Source organism: Silurus meridionalis, chromosome 9 (genome assembly GCF_014805685.1).
Source record: "Silurus meridionalis isolate SWU-2019-XX chromosome 9, ASM1480568v1, whole genome shotgun sequence".
Classification (NCBI taxonomy): domain Eukaryota; kingdom Metazoa; phylum Chordata; class Actinopteri; order Siluriformes; family Siluridae; genus Silurus; species Silurus meridionalis.
In genome coordinates, this window is record NC_060892.1 from 14,299,654 (window position 1) to 14,319,744 (window position 20,091).

The window sequence follows — 20,091 nt, forward strand, 5'->3', positions numbered from 1 at the left end:
TATGCTGCCTATGTGTGAAATTATACATAAACGAGGTATTCGCCTTCCATTGCTATGTTGATGATACACAGCTGTATATTTCAGCAAAGCCAAATGAGTGAGATCAGCTTAAAAATTATGAGGAGTGTGTAAAGGACATTGAACAGTGGATGCTTAATAACATCCTTCTGCTCAACTTGGATAAGAGGAAGTACTTTTACTAGGGCCACATGCAGCTAAAAGTAAACTTTTTGATTACGTAGCATCTCTGGATGGTGTTTCTGTTTCAGTGTGAACAGCAGCCAAAAACCTTGGTGTGATTATTGACCATAGTCTTTTCTTCAAGGCTCATGTGAATAATATTACCAGATCGCCATTGTTCACCTTTGAAATATGGTAAAATTAGAAATATGATGTCATTACAGGATGCAGTGTTCAAGTCGAGCCTGAAAACATGGATATAGAGTGTTTGGTGAACTGGTATATTTGTATGCTGTCATCCCCTCACTCTCACATGTTCACTCAAGTTTGTTGATGGTGGGTCATCTCTTATCCCAGAGATCCCTCATGTCTGTGTTACCTTCTGGCTCTCCCTTTTAGTTATGCTGCCATATCAAATCTTGCCGGAGTCCCAAATGCACAGTGTCCTTAGCTTCTATACAACAATAAGGACACATATTAATCTATATCCATCTCTTCCTGAAACCCCTCTTCTCTCTCTATCTCTCTCTCTCTCTGTCTCTCTCTCTGTCTCTCTCTCTGTCTCTCTCTTGACTTAAACATGCTCCTGAGGTTCCAGTGACCACTGTTCCAGCCCCTCTCCCCTCCTCAGATCTGCCCACTTTGTCCTGGCCTGCCTCTGGATGGTGTCCTCTTCGATTGGAGAGCACTTTGTGCAGCTGGGGAAGGTTTCTCATTAACGCCCTGGGGATCCATGAAATTACGGAGTAAGAACAGGAGCTTTGAGGATGGATTTGGACTGTAGTTAATGTCAACATTCTGCTACACTGACTCAGGACTACAGTTTGCCTCTGATCACCATCACTGCACACCTCAACATTGTTTAACTGTAATAAAAGGACATTCAGTGCAACCCAGATAAGGATGGGTTCCTTCTTGAGTCTGGTTCCTCTTAAGGTTTCTTCCTTATGCCATCTCGGGGAGTTTTTCTTTGCCCTAGTCGCTACCGGCTTGCTCATCAGGGACAAGCTTACACTTATAAAGAACATATTTTTCATTTTTACCACATTATCTGTTTAAAGCTGCTTTGAGACAATGTTCATTGTTAAAAGCGCTATACAAATAAAAATGAATTGAATTGAATTAAATAGTGCAAAATAATACTTTTGCCACATCTCCACAAACTGTATGTTACTATGGTTTCAGTTGTGTATAAGGCAGCATATATATGTTTGCATGTATATGTGTGTGTGAGTTTAAAAATGAAATTACAACACCGCAGCATGAAAAATTGATCGCTTTTGGTTGTGTGTGTTTTGTTTCTTCTACTCTTACACACACACACACACACACACATACACACACACACACACACACCTCTATGAGAAAATCCATACATATTCATTGTACACACATAGTCTGGGCCATGGTGCAGCAAAATGTAAGCACAGAATGTGTGTCTACATGAATCAGGGGCTCTGTGTGTGTATGTGTGTGTGTGTGTGTAAGAAGTTTACCCATGGCCCCTGTAGCTCTAGGCTTAGTGCACTTTAGAGATATGCATACGATTATGTGATTTCTCTGTAAAATATAACAAGCTGTGTATTTTTTTTACTTATAAAGTTAAGAGAGAAACAAAAAGAACCTAGTGAGGGTTTATGGCTGCTAGAACAAACTACAACAGGGATGAACAGAGATGCGCTGTAACATTAAAGTAAACTATAAATGGGTAAAAAAAGTAATAATTTGCAAACTACTTTGGTACTAAACCACTTCGGGATCTGTAATGGTTTTACACCACCCTGTTTTGGTTTATTTCTAATCAATATTAGAATCAAACAGTAAATTTTAGTATAAAAGACTTTCATGTTTTATATATTTTGTAAGAGGTATTGTATATTTGTTGAATCTTATTTAAGTTAAGATCAATTAAATTATATATATGTGTTTGTACAAAAATGAGCACATACAGTCTTCTTATTTACAGTATTAGACTTAAAGTTTCAGTTGATTATGTACTTACTCTATCTGAGTGTCCTGTGGCGGTTGCCAGGACACGCCCCTTCTTCCAGTCCCATACAGACACTGTGTTTTTTGCATCAAGGCCAACAGACACCAACCGCTAGACAAAAAAAAGAAGACAGACAAGCTGTTTAAACATAAGCTAAATTAATCTCAGGTCCATTATTAACCACTTGACCAGCTTTAAATGATTGCCATGATAAGACATAAACACCACAACTATCAGACAATCAAATCTCTAAAACCTTTGTGTACTCACCTGTCCATCAGCGTCAAAAGCCAAACAGGCTACACCGTGTGTGTGGACATCTCTCAAGATGGATACAGTTATCAGCGTGTATGAGTCCCAAACACAAATGTAAGGATCTTTGCCCACCTGACCAGTGGCCACCTGGATCTTATCAGGGTGAAGAGCAAGACTGCAAAAAAAAAAAAAAAAAAGGATGCACAAAAACATCATTTTTAGGCAGAATTCACAAAGCTAGTTCACTAGTAATTCAAGGTAAAAAAAAATATTTATTAAAATTGGTTTGGCTTTAATTAGGATCCTTTACATACATTATGCTGATTGAATTAAATGTTGTCCTGCTGAGGAGGTGCTATATGGTAGTGCACAATGTAGTGTGTCAAATTGAATACTATCACAAACTCCTACCCAACATAATAGGCAGCATTTAAACATCAAGTTTCAGTTTTACGGGGTAAATTGCAAATATTAGTAATTCTACATACAGTTTTTGTACACAGAGGAAATGCCAGCAAATTTAGATCACAGCAAAAGTAAAACAAAAAATGTAGAGATTTTTTTTTAAAACAAACGTAAAGCTAATGTTGCAGGAAATAGTAAACTAGTCTTCAAGAAAGACTTCAGCTACAGTATACAAATGGGAAATTCAAAATCTGAAGAGAAATAGCAAGACATATACAAGCACTAGCAAGCTAGCAAGCTAAGATAAACTGAAGGAAAACAGCAAACTGGTGAAAGTGAATGCTAACATACAGAGAAATACCGAATAAAAGGTGTGATTGCTTAGCTTGCTATTTAAATTAACGTAGCAAAAAAGCTAATTGAGGAGAAATGGCAAGATGTACAATGCCTGACAAATGTTCGGAAAAGCCTATTCTTTTATTGTTTTTGGTGCATGTTGGCATGCAATAAACTAGGTAAAAGGAAAAAACACACAAAAATTGGACAGTGAATGACTGGAAGAAAGGTCTGTGGACTGATGAGTCCAACTTTGCCATTTTTGGCGCAAACGGAAGGTCTAATGAAAGACTGGAAACAGGGGAGATGATGTCAGCAGACAGCCTCACACCAACAGTCAAACATGGATGTGGAAGCTAAATGGTTTAAGGTGTTTTGGAGCAAAAATAGAGAAATATTCCAGGTTCATGAAATACTGAGACAGCATGGCTACCACTCCATGAACAAAGCCCAGTGAGTTGGAAGAGAGGCAGAAAAACTATGCTGTTATTGTTATCAATTTGAGAAGCTGTGGCAGGCGAGCTGTGAGAGATCGAAATGCAGCATTTCGGTTTTCCTTGACAGGGTGCCGTATTAAAGCTTTTCATCATGCTGCATGTCTGTGTAGGTAGCCACTGAAAGCTTTATCACATAACAGCCGCTCTGCCATGGAGACATGCTTTGGAGTCTTGATGCTCAAGGACAGCATTGAACAAATTCTAACAAACCTCGACACACTGAAGACAACAGAAATCTGACTGCGTGGGTTTGATATATGCAGATGATAAGCAAGGTTTCTCTGAAATGTATTAATAACAGATCCATGTTTTTTTAAAGGCTGAGGTTAACCAAAACTGTGCTAAGTGCACTATTGAGCTACTACCCAACAGTCCATCTCTAAAGGAAAAAAACCCAATGCTAATCTTATTGTATGGGTGGTTGAAGCCGTTTTACTTTCTCTACTACAAAGTGTAATATTCAGTCAGTTGGCCAGAAAGATATTTATTTATGTCTATTTACCAGGCAGCAAACTAATAAGCTAAAGCAAAGTATTGAGCAAAAGCTAAAGAAATAAGCCAAAGATAATGTGTTACTGAAAGCATAACTAGACTATTAAGGTAAGATATTTGAACAAGCAAATGCAAACTAGTGAGCAAAGTCGTAACTAATCATTAAAACCAAACTAAGGAACTAAGGCAGTCTTGTTGGGCAAAAGCTGAACTAGAACAAAAAAAATTACAAGTGGAAACTTGACAAGAAAGCCAAAGAAAATTTTAAAAAGTGCAACGAAAGCAAACTAATTGTTGAAAGCTAAACTAGCAAGTGAAAACAAACTAATAAGGAAACAAGTGGAAAGTTAATAACTTATAACTTGAGCAAAGTTAAACTAAAAAGCAAAAGCAGCTTTGTGTGTTAAAGCTGTACTACAACTACATGTAATGAGCAGAAACTAAACTAGCAAGCAGAGGCAAACTACAAAAATGAGTGTCAGCTAAAATGTCAAGCAAACACAAACCTCTTGGCAAAGAAACTGACATAGCAATTCATTTGTAATCATAATAGTAAACAAGAAATAATTATAAAAAAACAAATAAGTTTCATTTGAAAATATAAAAAGGTTTTGTGTCAGAATTTTAAGCCAAGATCCCCCTCATGAGGTTATGGTAAATAAAGAGACTGTAAAATAAAAAGGGAGAGTAAAAGGAGAAAGATATGTCTAGATAGATAAAGAGTAAGAGAAAGCGTGTGTTGTTGGGCTTGTGGAAATCACACCATAGTTTGAAACCCAAGCTTACAATTCTGACCTGCTGTATTAACATGGATATAAGACAACTGCAGCATGTTAAAGTGTGTGCGCACGTGTGTGTTTGTGTGTGGACATGAAATTACAACACTGCAGCATGAAAAATGTTGACACAGTAGCCAATTAACCACTTTTGCTTGTGTGTGGTTTATGTTTCTTCTACTCTTTCTATTATTATTATTATTATTTTTGTTGTTGTTGTTATGTATATAGCAATATTATATTGCATTCTGTGTTTCTTTTGGCCTTTTAATTTATTAAAATTATATTTAGTCATTTGTTTGTTTATTATTATTTATTATCTTTATCCTTTTTTATTACCTCTGTTTTGTAATTGCTTTGACAATACAAATGTAAAAAAAAAAAATTCATCATGCCAATAAAACGCATTAACTACAGAGAAAAAGAGAAAGAAAATAGTGAGATACACAAAAAGGGAGAGAAACAGGAAGAAAGAGAAACAGATAGAAAGAGACAAAACAAATGATGAATAGAAATAGAGATATAAACAGAGAGAGATGGGTAGAAATAAAGGGAGAAAGACAGAGAGAGAACGAGAGAGAAAAATAGAAATGGCGACAAAGAAAGAGGGGCAGAGAAAAAGTACAAGAGAGAAAAAATAAACCAGAGGAAAAGTGGCAAAGATAGAAAGAGTCAACGACAGTGATAAAAAAAATTCAGAGAGACAGGATACATGTGGAAAGTCAGAGACAGAGGAAGCTGCATTTGCAGTGCTACAAATCTATTTAAACTGAACTATTGAACTATTTAAATTTAATTTCCAGTGTGGTGAAGTGGGGGATGTTCTAAAATCTTCTCTAAAACAGGGTGAACAAATGAACACATCTGAACATGTGATAACAGGAAATAGGACAGAAAAAAAGACAAGAATTTGAGAGAAACAGGCTGGGAGAGATGAGAAGGAGGAGAAGAGGGAAAGCAGCGGTGTTCTGTTTTTAAAAGGCTCCAGGCTCTGTGCAGTGAAGTGGGAACTTCCACATCGTGGCACAACTGCAGAGATCTGGCAAGAAGAAAACCCCTTGTTGTCTTCCAGCTTTCCTCACACAAGTCACTGGAAGGTGTAACCTGACAACACAATAAATCATCCACGCCGCATAATGTCCAGGAAACGGTGTAAAATAGTTGCTAATCTCTAACCTTTGAAATGAAAAAAATCTATGAATATACATGCTCTTGTGTTTCAGACAACAATCATACACACCAGGTTGATAGTTACGTAAGCAACAAAACTAAAAATATTATTAATATATAGAAAAATGAACAAAATGAATGCATCATCATAAATAAATAGGCTACTGTTTTCATAGCAAATAGTAACAAGCTAGCAACATTTGTTAACACTTATTAAATACTAACTAACTAGCCAGCAGACTACTACTATTAATTTTTCAATTTCATCTACATAAACAAGTAAAGACATGACAGTTTAAACTCTGTTTTTTCACTCACGACACAATAGATACAAACTTTTTGTTTTTCGCCATTTCTCTAAAAGTTTTTTATTACCTGTAGGAATTAAACGTACAGACTTTATGAAAATGTCAGTTTTATTTCTTTTCCCATCCTGCAACTGATTGACACACACATTTTTGTCATTGTGTGCTTTTTTTTTTTTTTTTTTTTTCTAAATCATAAGGCCCCCTGGTGGCGTGGAGTCTCTAAGTGCCCTTATATCCCACTTACGACAAGAAATGGCACTTCTGAATATAAAAGTTGGAGTACAGGTTTTAGAATTAGTACTTTTCAATAATAAACTAACCAACTACATTATAAAAAAATCATGATTCATGAGCACTCACTAATATCTCAGTATAATTCAGTATAAAACACAGTTTGTGTGTGTGTGTGTGTGTGTGTGTGTGTGTGTGTGTGTGTGTGTGTGTGTATATGTGTGTGTATGTGTGTGTGTATGTGTGTAATTGTTTTACCCATGTTTAGGAATAAAAAACAAAGGAGAAACACTGCAGAGTGACAAAATATGAATTATTCATCAGGTCATTTCACCGATGCATGCATTTTCACCAGGAGGCCTGTGATGTTTTCCTGCTAATGAGCACTCATCTGTGTTTATATGACTCCATGCTGGATAATGACTGGATAATGGCTTTAAACTTCACAATTCATAGCTGTAGATTAGACACATACAGAAGAAGCAACACAAGCCCTGCTCAAATGTCTGAAGGCTGGAGGTCAGATGTAAAGTTCATTGTTTGTCATTGTTTGTGGATAAGAAGGGAAAGCAGACCCCACGCTTGTCTCCTGACAGCCCTCAGATTTAGAGCCATGGATTATCTTACATGTTCCAAGGTTTGGTTTCCTAAATCTTTGACCCCCAATTTGTTTTGTCCTTGTAACTTAACACACTGTCAAATCCTACAGTCTGATCCTCATTCCTTCTAGCTACAACTCAGAACTTCACCACACCATCATTCTGGGTTGTATAATCTATTTAAAAATAGTCTTTAAGATAGTTAAAGGTTTGAGATTTGGGTGGTTAATGCATTCCACTTGCACTTCTCTGCTTTGAATTCCTTTAATATAATGAAGCACATATCTTACTGTAAAACGCTTTAAGGTTTGTGAAAGATTTTTTGAATGTTTAATCATTCTCATTTGGCTGGTTTTCCTTTAAAAACCATTCATCTGTTTTACCATTCCATTTTTAAAGATTTTAATTAATTAGATCCAACCTTTTACATTTCTAGTTACCTAACTGTGGTGTACTGAAGTGAAAAAGGGAACCAGTTCCCTATTGGTTCTTTTAATTATTAATGGCAACAGCAAAAAAATTCCACAATTCCAAAACTCCTAATAGATAAATAAAACTGACTTTTTCAGACTACATTTTTTAAATAGGGAACCATTTTTAGACCCTGGTGTGGCATCTGTTTTCAAGACTGTGCAGAATGTGTCTCTCACAATGATTCTTTCTTCAGATGTTTGCTCTCTTTTAATTTTTAAAATTTCCTGTTGTGAAATTAAAGCATCCAACATATAATATCTTATTCCTCTTCTTTTTCTTCTTTCATTAGGGGTCGCCCTAAGCGGATCATTCGTTTTCATACCCCCCTGTCCTCTACATCTGCCTCTTTCAAACCAACTACCTGCATGTCTTCCCTCACCACATTCATAAACCTCCTCCTTGGTCTTTCTATTTTCCTCCTTCCTGGCGGCTTCATCCTCAGCATTCTCCCACTGGTATACCCCATGTTCCTCCATCTCAATCGCACCTTGTCTCTAAAACGTCCTACATGCACTGTCCCTTAAATAAACTAATTTCTAATCCTGTCCATCGTCGTCACTCCCAACAAAAACCTTAACATCTTCAGCTCTGCTACCTCCTGCTCCACCTCCTGTCTTTTACTCAATGCCACTGTCTCTAAGCCATACAACATCGCAGGTCTCACCACAGTCCTATAAACTTTCCCTTTTACTCTTGCAGATACTCTTCTATCACAAATTACTCCTGCCACTCTTTTTCACCCACTCCACCCTGCCTGCACTCTTTTCTTCACTTCTCTAACACACTTTCCATTATTTTGCACTGTTGACCCCAGGTACCTAAACTCCTCCACCTCTTCTCCCTGCAACCACACCACTTCACTGCCCTCCTTCTCATACACACACATGTACTCTGTCTTACTCCTACTGACTTTCATTCCCCTTCTCTCCAGCGCATACCTCCAGCTCTCCAGGCTCTTCTCAACCTGCTCCCTACTTTCACCACAAATCACAATATCATCCACAAACATCATAGTCCAGGGAGGCTCCTGTCTGAAGCCGTCGGTCAACCTGTCCATCAACACAGCCAATCCTTGATGCAATCCAATCTCCACCTTAAACCAGTCTGTCGTTCCTACTGCACACTACATTGCTGTTACACTGTCCTCATACATGTCCTGCACCACCCTCACATACTTCTCTGACACGCCTGACTTCCTCACACAATACCACAACTCCTCTCTCAGCAACCTTTCATACACTTTTTCTAAATCCACAAACACACAATGCAACTCATTCTGACCTTCTCTATACTTCTCCATCAACGTTCTCAAAGCAAATAATGCATCTATGGCACTCTTCCTCGGCATAAAACCATACTGTTGCTCACAGATGGTCACCTCTTCTCTCAGCCTCGCTTCCACTACTCTTTCCCATAACTTCATGGTGTGACTGATCAACTTAATTCCCCTGTAGTTACTGCAGGTCTGCACATCTGCCTAATTCTAAAAGATCAGTACCAGCACACTCTTTCTCCATTCCTCAGGCATCCTTTCACCTTACAGAATCTTGCTGAACAACCTTGTTAAAAACTCCATTGCCATCTCTCCTAAGCATCTCCATGCTTCTACCGGTATGTCATCTGGTCCTACCGACTTTACACTCTTCATCCTCTTAATCTCTGCTCTTACTTCCTCTTTTCTAATCCTATCCACTTCCTGCGTCACCATCTCCACACCATCCAACCTTCTCTTTCTCTCATTTTCCTCGTTCATCAGCTGCTCAAAATTCTCCCTCCATCTTCTCAACACACTCTCCTCACTAGTCAACATATTTCCATCTCCATCCATTATTGCTCTAACTTGTAGCACATCCTTCCCAGCTCAGTCCCCATGCCTGGCCAATCGGTATAAATAATTTTCTCCTTCATTAGTGTCCAACTTCTCATACAGCTCCTCATATGCTTTTTTCTTGGCTTTCGCTACATCCCTCTTTACCTGCTGCCGCATCTCTTTGTACTCCTGCCTACTTTCCCCATCACTCTGTCGATCCCACTTCTGTATTGCCAACCTTTTTCTCCTTATGCTTTCCTGCACTTCCTTATTCCACCACCACATCTATTTGTCTTCCTTTCTATTTCCAGATGTCACACCAAGTACCTTTCTAGCTGTCTCCCTTATCACTTCAGCAATAGTTACCCAGTTATCTCACACATCTTCATCACCACTAAGCCCCTGTCTGACCTCTTCCCTGAACCTAACACTACAGTCTTCCGCCTTCAGTTTCCACCATCTTATTCTTCTTTCAGTCCTCACTCTCTTCCTCTTCTTCTGCAACTCCAAAACCATCCTACAGACCACAATCCGATGCTGTCTAGCTACACTGTCCCCTGCCAACACCTTACAGTCTCCAATCTCCTTTAGGTTGCATCTCCTGCATAGAACATAGTCCACCTGTGTGCACCTTCTCCACTCTTATACGTCACTCCTTCTTCTTAAAATACATATTCACCTCTGCCATTTTCATCCTTTTAGAAAAATCCACCATCTGCCCTTCCACATTCCTCTCCTTAAGGCCATACCTACCATCACCTCTGTTCTCTTCACCAACATGCCCATTCAAGTCTGCCCCAGTCACCAATCTTTTATTCCTAGGTTCCCTCCTACCACTTCATCTAACTTACTCACAGAATTTCTCCTTCTCCTCCATCTCACAACCCACTTGTGAAGCATAGGCACTGATGACATTTATCATCATCCCTTCAACTTCCAGCTTCACGTTCATCTGCATCAGAAACTCTCTTCACCTCCACTACACTCTTACTGTACTCTTCCTTCAGAATCACCCCTACACAATTTCACTTTTCATCCACACCATGATAGAACAGTTTAAAGCCACCTCTAATGTTCCTGGCCTTATTTCCTTTCCACCTGGTCTCCCGAACACACAACATATCTACCTTTCTCCTCTCCATCATATCAGCTACCTCTCTCCCTTTACCAGTCATAGTACCAAAAATTTAAGTGCAAACACTTACACTTCCTACACTTCTCCTTTCCCTGCTGTCTCTGTAGACGTCTTCCTCCTCTCCTTCTCCTACTTCCAATATATCCAACATATACTTTGTGCTAATAAAATGTTTAGTTTCAATTTTCACCATACAATCCACAAAAAACACACAGGTTTTACACCAGCTCTGCTTAGATACAACCATAATCTTTGTCTTATATGTTGCTTAGCAACCAAATCCTACATTTAAAACACTATGTTGCATGGCGGAAGAATTGTATTTTGGAAATATAATTATTGATAGATTCATTGAATTATTAAACACTGAATGTTTTTGTTTTTGTGGCTGTTTTTAAAACTAAAGCAATAAGCCATTCCAGTCTTTTTATTACATTTTAGAGAATTTTACTTGGCTTTATCATGTATAATGACACTCTTAACCGTGATAAGAATCGCTATTTTATGCTATGCTAATAAATGTATTGTATTACAAAACAAAAAATAAAAGAAATGAACAGTTAACAGATCACACAGGTGTGTTCATGTTTCTCACACATTTGCTTTGAATATTTATAGAATTCGACATGTAAAGGTCGTTCGCTCTCATGCTTTGGGATCTGGTGTGTGTGGGAGTGTGTGTGTGAGTGTGTGTGTGTGTGTGTGTGTGTGTGTGTGTGTGTGTGTATATGTTCGTAGTTGGGAAGTGTAAACATTTATACAGGGGGAATGTGATATTGGTCAGACTGAGAAAGCACAACATTTGCTTTATTTGTTTTACTCTGATATAATATAGAAGTAGTGTTGATTTTCAAGAAAGAACCTGAGACAGGCTCAGAGGGGTTGGCAAGTCCATTGAAAAAATAAATAAATAAATGAAGTAAATAAGACAAATGAAACAATATTAGTTAAACAAGGTTATGAATTCCGTGCTAACTGAAACTGTTCATTAACGTGGATGAGGTATTGCTTCTACATTTGTCTTGCACAGAGCAACAGACATAATTCATTTACACAACTTTTAATGGGGCCTTTATAAATCTTACATTGCCGCTAGCTACAAGATAAACTGGGTTAATATGCTCTCTCCTGAGACTACCAACATGTGTGTTTGTGCAATGCTACACAACGTCCTACACAGTCCAGTGTGTATTCAATGACTGATGATTTACTATAAATATCTTTAAATGTTTTTTTTTTGGACTGAACCTAATTTAAATATCTATAAATATACTACCTAATTTGACATTATGTCTGAGAGGGAAAAAAGAGACTCTCTGGAGGACCGGGGTTGAGCGTCTCACTCCTTTTAATGCCTGGAGATGTCAGTTTACTTTATATTACTTTCCTCATTCAACAATTTTATTCAGTGTTATGTTCTGTTGTCTGTGAGAATTTTGTAATTTAATACGTTTTTCCTTTATGTCTAAATGATCCTCCCTGCTGGGAGAAATTGCAGAGTAAGAATTTCATTATATTTTGTAGCGCACTGTTTCTTCCTATACATATGACAATAAACTGTTGCATCTTGAATGTTTAAATAAAATAAAATATTACAAATAAATACTTTCTGTCTACTCTTAAATGCCTTGGGGGAAAAAAATTGCTGACAAATTTTAGCCACATTTCTAAATTTCATTTCTTTATCCACATATCTGTCTCCTATCTTAGCTAGTCTAGCTGATGTCAGTATAAAATTATAATGAATAAAATGAAATGTGCTCTATAATAGTAATTTAATGTTGTTTCAATTAATAAGGTTGCTGCGCTTTAAATAAATGAGACTTGAGATTCTGCTTGTGTTGATCTGTAGCCGATGCAAGTTAATTTACTAGCGGTTTCTGTATGCCTGTATATTTCTGTATAGGTCTGTATATTTGATATAAGCTATTTTTTCAGCCAATTAGTGTATACATGGTTTTAGAGAAGTGGGCCAGTGGTCAACTTTTAGGTTGTAACAGTAACAAGGGTTGCCAGATCTCAAGTAAAATACTTAAGAAAACAAAACTAAATGTTCAGCCATTGGAAAAGGCAGGAGGTCACAGTGGAATTTACTTTGATGAGCATGCATTTAAATTCAGATTAATAGCCACTTCATATAGACCCTGCCAATCCTGACATAAATGCTTCACTACATATCAAATCAGTGAATGTTTTTCTGTAAAAGTATGCCTGAGGTGTTTTCTTGTATAGTGGTATATAGTGTGATATATATGGTGGGAATAAATATAGATGCTCATTGAAAACAAAAGGCAGTTTCCCAGCCAGCTGTACCCTCAAATTGACCTAAGATGCCAAATCTGTTTGTGTTTCATTCATAAATAATAAAGAACATTAATTGAAAGAGGCAGGCAGTGAAGCTCAAAAGAAGCTGAGAGAGACAGAGAGAGAGAGAGAGAGAGAGAGAGAGAGAGAGAGACATATGAGGTGTTAGTGAATTAGTGCGTGGTTTTATAGTATATCATGCTTTAGTTTTAAATTTCTTTAATAATGGTAGATACGTGAGTATCGTCATCACTGTCAAGATTTATTACCTGCTCTGTTTTATCCTGATCACACTCCATCTCCGTTTTTTCAGGGCAAACAAAATTACCTTTATCATTAAAGGTACTAAATGCTGCCAACACAAACTGCTGCTGATGTTATCTGATGTGATTTTCATTCATTCACATTCAGGTACTGCTTTATCTTCTTGGTGGATCCAGATTGTATCCCAGGACTACTAGAAGTGTTGCAGGAATACACCTTAATTGGAAGGGAACTACTTGTTTAGGTAGATATCACTGAATATTTGAAGCATGACTTGTAATGTATAAAGCTCCAAGTGTTTTTCTGTGTGACCCTTGAATGTCTCAAGGTTTAATCTGATTTTACTGGCTTTGTGTAAATGTTCTTATTGTGTCTATGTGGGTTTTATATGGGTTCTCAGGTTTCCTCCTAATTCCCCAAATGACTGATGATGATTCTCACATCACCTTACTGGTGCCACCCAGTGTGACTCTGACCATTGTGTAGCAGGTATTGAAGATGAATGAATGGATGGATGGAACTATACATGTTCTTAGACCAGATAAATCATGCCAACCCCAACCATGAATTATTCAAGCTTCCCGTGGTGGTGTGACTGTCTTTTGAGCAGCTCCAGATTCAATGTCTTACATAGTGAAGTTGTTCTGATTGTGTCTATATAAAATTAATTTGGGTTTTCCAGGTTTCTTCCCATTCTCAAAAACACACTTTTACACTTAATGTACCTCTAAATGGGGAATGAGTGAGTGTCCACAATGCTGTGTGATGACCTGGTTAGAAATTCCACCTCATGCCCACTTATTGAAGATGAATGAATGTATGAATGTTCCCTTGAACAGTTGTGTTCTTACCTAATGATGTCATCATTGTGTCCCAGGTAAAACTTCTGTGTGTGGTCCCTGGTGTTGTAGACGACACCGACCCCAGCCACAAAGTACACAATCTCCTTCCCGGCTGTGTAGTAGAGGTTGTTGCGGCATTGGTGACCCCGGTAGCCGTGAACCCACTCAAGCCGAAGCTGGCAGCGTGGCGCCGTCTTATCGGCCATGTTCGCGCCCTCTTCAGCGCCCTCTTCAGCGCCACTGCCTGGCTCACACGAGCAACATCAGAGTACCAGTACAACTCTCTGTTCTCCTTAACACCTAGAAGAGTGTCCAATCTTTAGTTTGTTAACACACACACACACACACACACACACATATATATATATATACACACACACACACACACACACACACACACACACACACACAGTAGTACAGTAATATACTATATATATATATATATATATATATATATATATATATATATATATATATATATATATATATATATATTGTATATTATTCACATTTTAATATTTATTGTGTGTGTGTGTGTGTGTGTGTACCTGGAATATAAAATGTAGGGGGCGTGTAGCCTACAGAGGAGCGGCGTCTTAGAGATATTTGGTTTCAGAAATCACAGCAGGATAATAGCGAGCACTTTCATTGAGTATAAACGGACTGACATGAAAGATAAAGAATAAAATCAGAACCAGTAGAAATCTTGTAGTGCTGATGTGAACATGAGGAGGAGAAACGTCTCGGTTAGGCGTGGGATTAAACGTCAGGTTTAATCTAGAACTCAGCAAGAAGTGTACAGCCTAGAGGTTCAGATCAAACGTGATCAGACAGTTAGATTAAAATGATCCTTCTACAGATTCACATCAGATCTACAGCACGATTAATGTCCAGCTTCCGGATCGCCGCTCCCCGACCAGATGCTCGGTTTTTTTTTCTTTCACCGTCCCGCATCGCCGCGCGCTTCCTCCCGAGCGGTCCAACAACAGCAGCAACAAACAGAAAACGTTTTTAGATGTCATTCACGTACCGGTGTGACACAAAAGCGACTCATTTTCTGTGTATAATCCCTTCTTCTGAACGGAAACGCGACCTCAGCGCAGCGGCTAGTGACTGAACTCTGCCTTACGAACGAGCCCTCGCGTAGTCGTGTTCAGGAATACGGGCTCCAGTGTGGAGTTACCGAGCGCTCTCGGTTACTACGACGCCTCGCGGCCACGCGCCGCGTCACGACGGCACGTCGCGCCGCACCGCGTGCAGCATCGCGGATGTTGAAGTCCTCAAGCGTCATCCGCGCTGTCGTGCAGGAGAGGCGCGCGCATGACGAAGGGACTACAAACCGCCTGCCGGCAGCGTCTTGCGCTGTCCGAGGTGCTGAAGGTGCGCGGGACAAGAGCACGGGCGTCGTTCGAGGCATCGGCAAACGGAGACTCCGGAACGGTGCAGCGTTTTTTATATAATTAAAAGAAAGAAACAATTTTGCGATGAAATGAGAAAAATCTCCAGGACATGACGTCATGACGAGACTGCAAGAGGAAAAGAGGGTGTTTCCGTAAAACTGGTGGAAACCATTTTATTAACCCCTGTTTAACCTTCATGTGCAATTGAATTGACACGTGCATTAGGGGCATTTGGTGCATTGCATGCATTTGTTTTTTAGCCTATTTGCTTCTTCTTCTTGTTTTTTTTTCTTTAGCCAGTATTATATGTGTAAACATTAAAATTTGCAGTGTTTGCAAGTAAGCAAACTAATTCTATAGTAAACATTGTGTAAAATCAAATTAGTCATGTTCACTAGTAGTGGGCTATTGCTACCCTAACCGCAGTGTATAAATAATAGAATTAGCAATGTTTGCTAGTAAGTGGGCTAATGTTACCCTAACTGCTATATGTAAATAATTAAAATAACTGGGAAACATACACACGAGCACACACACACGAGCACACACACACACACACACACACACACACACACACACACACACACACACACACACACACACACACACACACACACAGAGGGTTCTTACAAACATCCCACTCATCTTTTTTTCCCCAACTGCTCATCACACATGGACTTTACACTCGCTTGCCATCCCCAGCCAATTTGCCCACACACTGCAGAACCACCCATGCCTGTCATTACCAGCCTGGCCTATTACACCTGCCTTCCTCAAATATTTTGCTTTGAAATGTAGTAGAGTTAAAGTATGATGTATGCAAAAAGGAAATACTTTACCACAATGAATATCCTTGAAATTGATTTTTGCAATTAATTTATACTAGTAGTGTGAAAAGTAACCTAGGCTAGGAAGCTAGGAAGACAAAAAAATTGGTGATAGATGGTGATAGTCATACAGTACATGGAGTAGGTGTATCTTGTATATAAAAACTTGTGTATAAAATCAAGGGAGAAATACCTATAAGGGAAAATATTGTTTTTGGCATCACTTGTCAGATGCAGTTATAAAGGCAAACTGGCTTTTACAAAAGAGGATCTAAACTTGAGGACAATTAAGTTATTTTGGTTCAATTTTACAATAAAAAATGATACATATTATTGAAAATATATGAACCCTAATACTATAAACATCATATTGTACATTTATTTGTCAAACATTTTATCCTATCATTAACTGCTATGTATTATTTTATGAAAAGGTATATAAACATATACATCTAGTTCTATTACCTGAATCTCAATTCTAGATTTTTGAATCATGTGGCAATTATAACACTGAAACGGAATGGTACAAAATATTCAGCAACTGTGTAGTGTGTGTGTGTGTGTGTGTGTGTGTGTGTGTGTGTGTGTGTGTTCGTGTGTGTGTGTGTTTGTGCCTTCTACAGGTGATATTCTTTAGAGTTATGAAAAGGGCCTGTAGTGTCATGCTCCACCCTGTAATCCCAAACATATGGAGCTTCCAGATGGTGTTTTTCCCCTACCTGAGAAAAAAAACAGAAACTCATCAACTCATTAATGTGTCAGATTTGATTTCTAGACATCACGCAACAATCAGGAACACACTCTGTGTAAAACTACGACATGCAGTTTCATCTTGGATAAATCATCTTGGATAAATCAACATATTCTCTTTTTATATCTATAACACTGACTAAACAACTCACTGTTTTGAGAAAGAAAGTGTGTATATAATTCATTCCAGTTAGCTGGCTAGTTTATTGTTAGCCAAAGACAAACATGGGCAAAAGGCCTGGATGTTTATTTCTACTTTGAACACATGGAGGTCAAAATGGTGCCAAATATCAGTGCTTTACTCCATTAATACTACCTATAACAAGTACATTCTGACTTATAAGATGGTGAGCGAATTTAAAACCAAAAAAGCGGACTGCAAGTTCTATATTTATGCACTTGTTTTAAACCATTATTGATTTTATAGTAACAGGTCATTCACAGAGATTTACATGGCAGTCACTTGGTAAAAGGTAAAGCTTTAACATTTAACTTTTATTTTTTTAAATTGGAAAGTTCTAAAGAAAGAAAATATTGTGAATTATTTCACCTTAGTAACTTAGTTCCTGTTGTCAGTTAAACTGAGCTGAATAGTTAGTCACAAAATTAAAATCATTAACTGTAACTCTAAATGAAAACAAAGTATAATCTCAGTAAATACATTTCACAATGGGTTTTGTCACATCACTCCATGTCAGAACTCTAGACTTATTATTTTGTGTTTTTGCCATTAAAGGTCCTCACTGTTTCCCAGAAAGTGTCCCCTCCATCTGTCGTTTGTGTTGTAAGTGCCACCTGTGTCTCATCCGTCTGCCTGTATTGAGGTTGCCCTCTTTTCTAGTTTTGTTTACTTTGTATTTAGTGCTTAGGCCAGTAACCCATGTACCTAATAAATAATGTAGATTTACCCTTTTGGATTTTTACAAAATGTATTAAATAATTTTATCAGATCAATTCGATTTTTGCCTTTTTCCTGTATTTCATTTCACTATTTAGATTTTATTCAATCCTTTTAACTTTTATCCAATATTAAATTTTTAAATGTCTTTTTCACAGCACCATAATGCCAAAATTCAGTCATTTCAAAAGCAACACATCCAAACAAATCCCGATATTGAATGAGAGTAAAAAAAGCAAACATCAGGGATACAGGAGTCAGTAGAAGCCAGTAATGTTTAAAAGCATTTTAATGACATCGCACATATTTAACAGAGAGGGGGGTAAAAGGTCTACAGGTGCAGTTTCATACAGTCGGACTACAATGAGGTTACTATACACCCTCACCAGCCCGGACGCTGCAAAAGGATTTCATTCCTATTACGCTATTTCTGATTGTGCAGTAGATGATTTTTTTTGTTTTAGTTTCTTCATTACATGACATACAGTGACAGAGAAATGCACACTATGTATCAAATAGCGGGATAATGTAGCAAAAAAAATCATTATAATGTGTAGTGCTATAGCCAACAAGCAAGCGACCATATTTTTGAGTAACTTTACAGTTTTTTAATCCAGTAAATACTCGAGCGCCACTTTCCACTTAACATCGATGCTATAGAGTGTTTATAATACAGCTAGTTTTTCAATACTCTGTACTAGAATTATTTGAAACATATATTATGATGCAACTCAACAGACGTGACCAAAAATAAGGAAGGAAAATGTAAAAATAAAAAATTAAAGGAGTATTTTTTTATATAGCATTATAACATTCTTACAGGTAAAAAAAAAACGAAAAGAAAATAACTTGGTTTTAATAAAGGACACATGACAAGCAAATGTTAATCAACCTTCATATTAGCACAGAGTTCTACGGCATTACAGCCTGGAATTGTTAAAAGGCAGGGATTGCCAACATGGCGACTACAGAAGTGAATTTAATTTTAGCGAAAGTTCCTTCATATGTAAATGTTAGATTCAGTTTCAGACATGAATCGCACAGTGGAATTGTTTTCGTCAAAAGAGTCACCGTCTTGCTCCCCGACAGCACAGAAAGAACGCAGCGCATCCCTTCGAGACAGCCTCACAAAATTGAGGAAAGCGGTTATTTATTTCTTTTTTAAATATCCAACCCATTCAAACGACACGGTTATGTAAAAGAGTGATATCTATAATCAATAATTAAAATCATAGATTTAAAATCGAAAGACGATAGAAACAGAACAGAGTAAAAAAATTCATCTTGTCCTAGGATTTTCCAAACCTGACCCTTAACACACCCTAGCTAAAAATCTTTCCTTTTTTATTTTTGAGAATATTTTTTATTAATCATTGTTTTTTTCTATGTAACTTTGGAACCCGATCAAAGGGACTTCAGGCACAGAGTGTAGCATATTTGCTCTTCGGCTTGCATGCTGGAATATCACATGAGGTGAACAGAAAGAGAGAAAGAGAAAGAGAGAGAAAGAGAGAGAGGGAAAGAATAAGGAAGAGATAAAAAGACAACTTTAATGAAAGCGAGGAATGTCTCTGCTGCTAGGGGAACTGGCCTCTACTGCTTCTTCTTGCTGAAGAGACTGAAACGCTTCTCTTTGTCTTTCTCCTTGTCCTTCTCCCGTTTGCCTGGGCTCGACTCGGTTGTCAGGGTAACAGTTGCCGGGAGAGTGTGGGCGCGGCTGGAGGCAGGAGTGCTCTGGTTGCTAGGTGTAACGTCAGATTTCTCCGAAGGGGAGGAGCCGCTGACTGCATTCTGAATAGCCTGCATCCACGTGTTCATCTCCTCCTGAAGAAAGGTCAAACACACACACACACACACACACACACACAAATAGCATTTAAAAGAAGTCCAAAGATCACTGCATCCTTAAAACTATGCTTTTATCTAACTTGGTTGATGAATGTTCCCTTAGAACAGCAAATAAAAGCTGGCTGAAGGCTTTTTTGAGAAGGATGCTATTTAAGTGATTTGTTCTTAAAAGCAGCATAAAAAATTAAACAAGATTGCTAATTATTGTACAAACATTAAACTTGTTAAAGTGCAGAAATGTTCAACTATGAAAGAAAAAGTTCAAAAACCAGGCTTGGGTGTAAACTAACCAAAAACCTT

The 20,091-nt window shown here is 37.9% G+C and overlaps 2 protein-coding genes across 5 annotated transcripts in view; both read right to left on the bottom strand.

The window, feature by feature from the left end:
* Nucleotides 1-15,991, bottom strand: part of eml6 (EMAP like 6) — a 43,535-nt gene extending 27,544 nt beyond the window's left edge. For all 3 annotated transcript variants that reach the window (XM_046858107.1, XM_046858106.1, XM_046858105.1), the window contains exons 1-4: nucleotides 14,617-15,991; nucleotides 14,078-14,368; nucleotides 2,441-2,600; nucleotides 2,183-2,281 (exon numbers count right to left, since the gene is read on the bottom strand). In XM_046858107.1, the coding sequence (XP_046714063.1) occupies nucleotides 2,183-2,281; nucleotides 2,441-2,600; nucleotides 14,078-14,274 (456 nt within the window). In that variant the 5' untranslated portion in view covers nucleotides 14,275-14,368; nucleotides 14,617-15,991. The remainder of the gene's footprint in view (nucleotides 1-2,182; nucleotides 2,282-2,440; nucleotides 2,601-14,077; nucleotides 14,369-14,616) is intronic.
* Nucleotides 15,992-18,214: 2,223 nt separating this feature from the next.
* Nucleotides 18,215-20,091, bottom strand: part of sptbn1 (spectrin, beta, non-erythrocytic 1) — a 69,651-nt gene continuing 67,774 nt past the window's right edge. For both annotated transcript variants that reach the window (XM_046857046.1, XM_046857047.1), the window contains one exon: nucleotides 18,215-19,767. In XM_046857046.1, coding sequence (XP_046713002.1) covers nucleotides 19,537-19,767 — 231 coding nt within the window. In that variant the 3' untranslated portion in view covers nucleotides 18,215-19,536. The remainder of the gene's footprint in view (nucleotides 19,768-20,091) is intronic.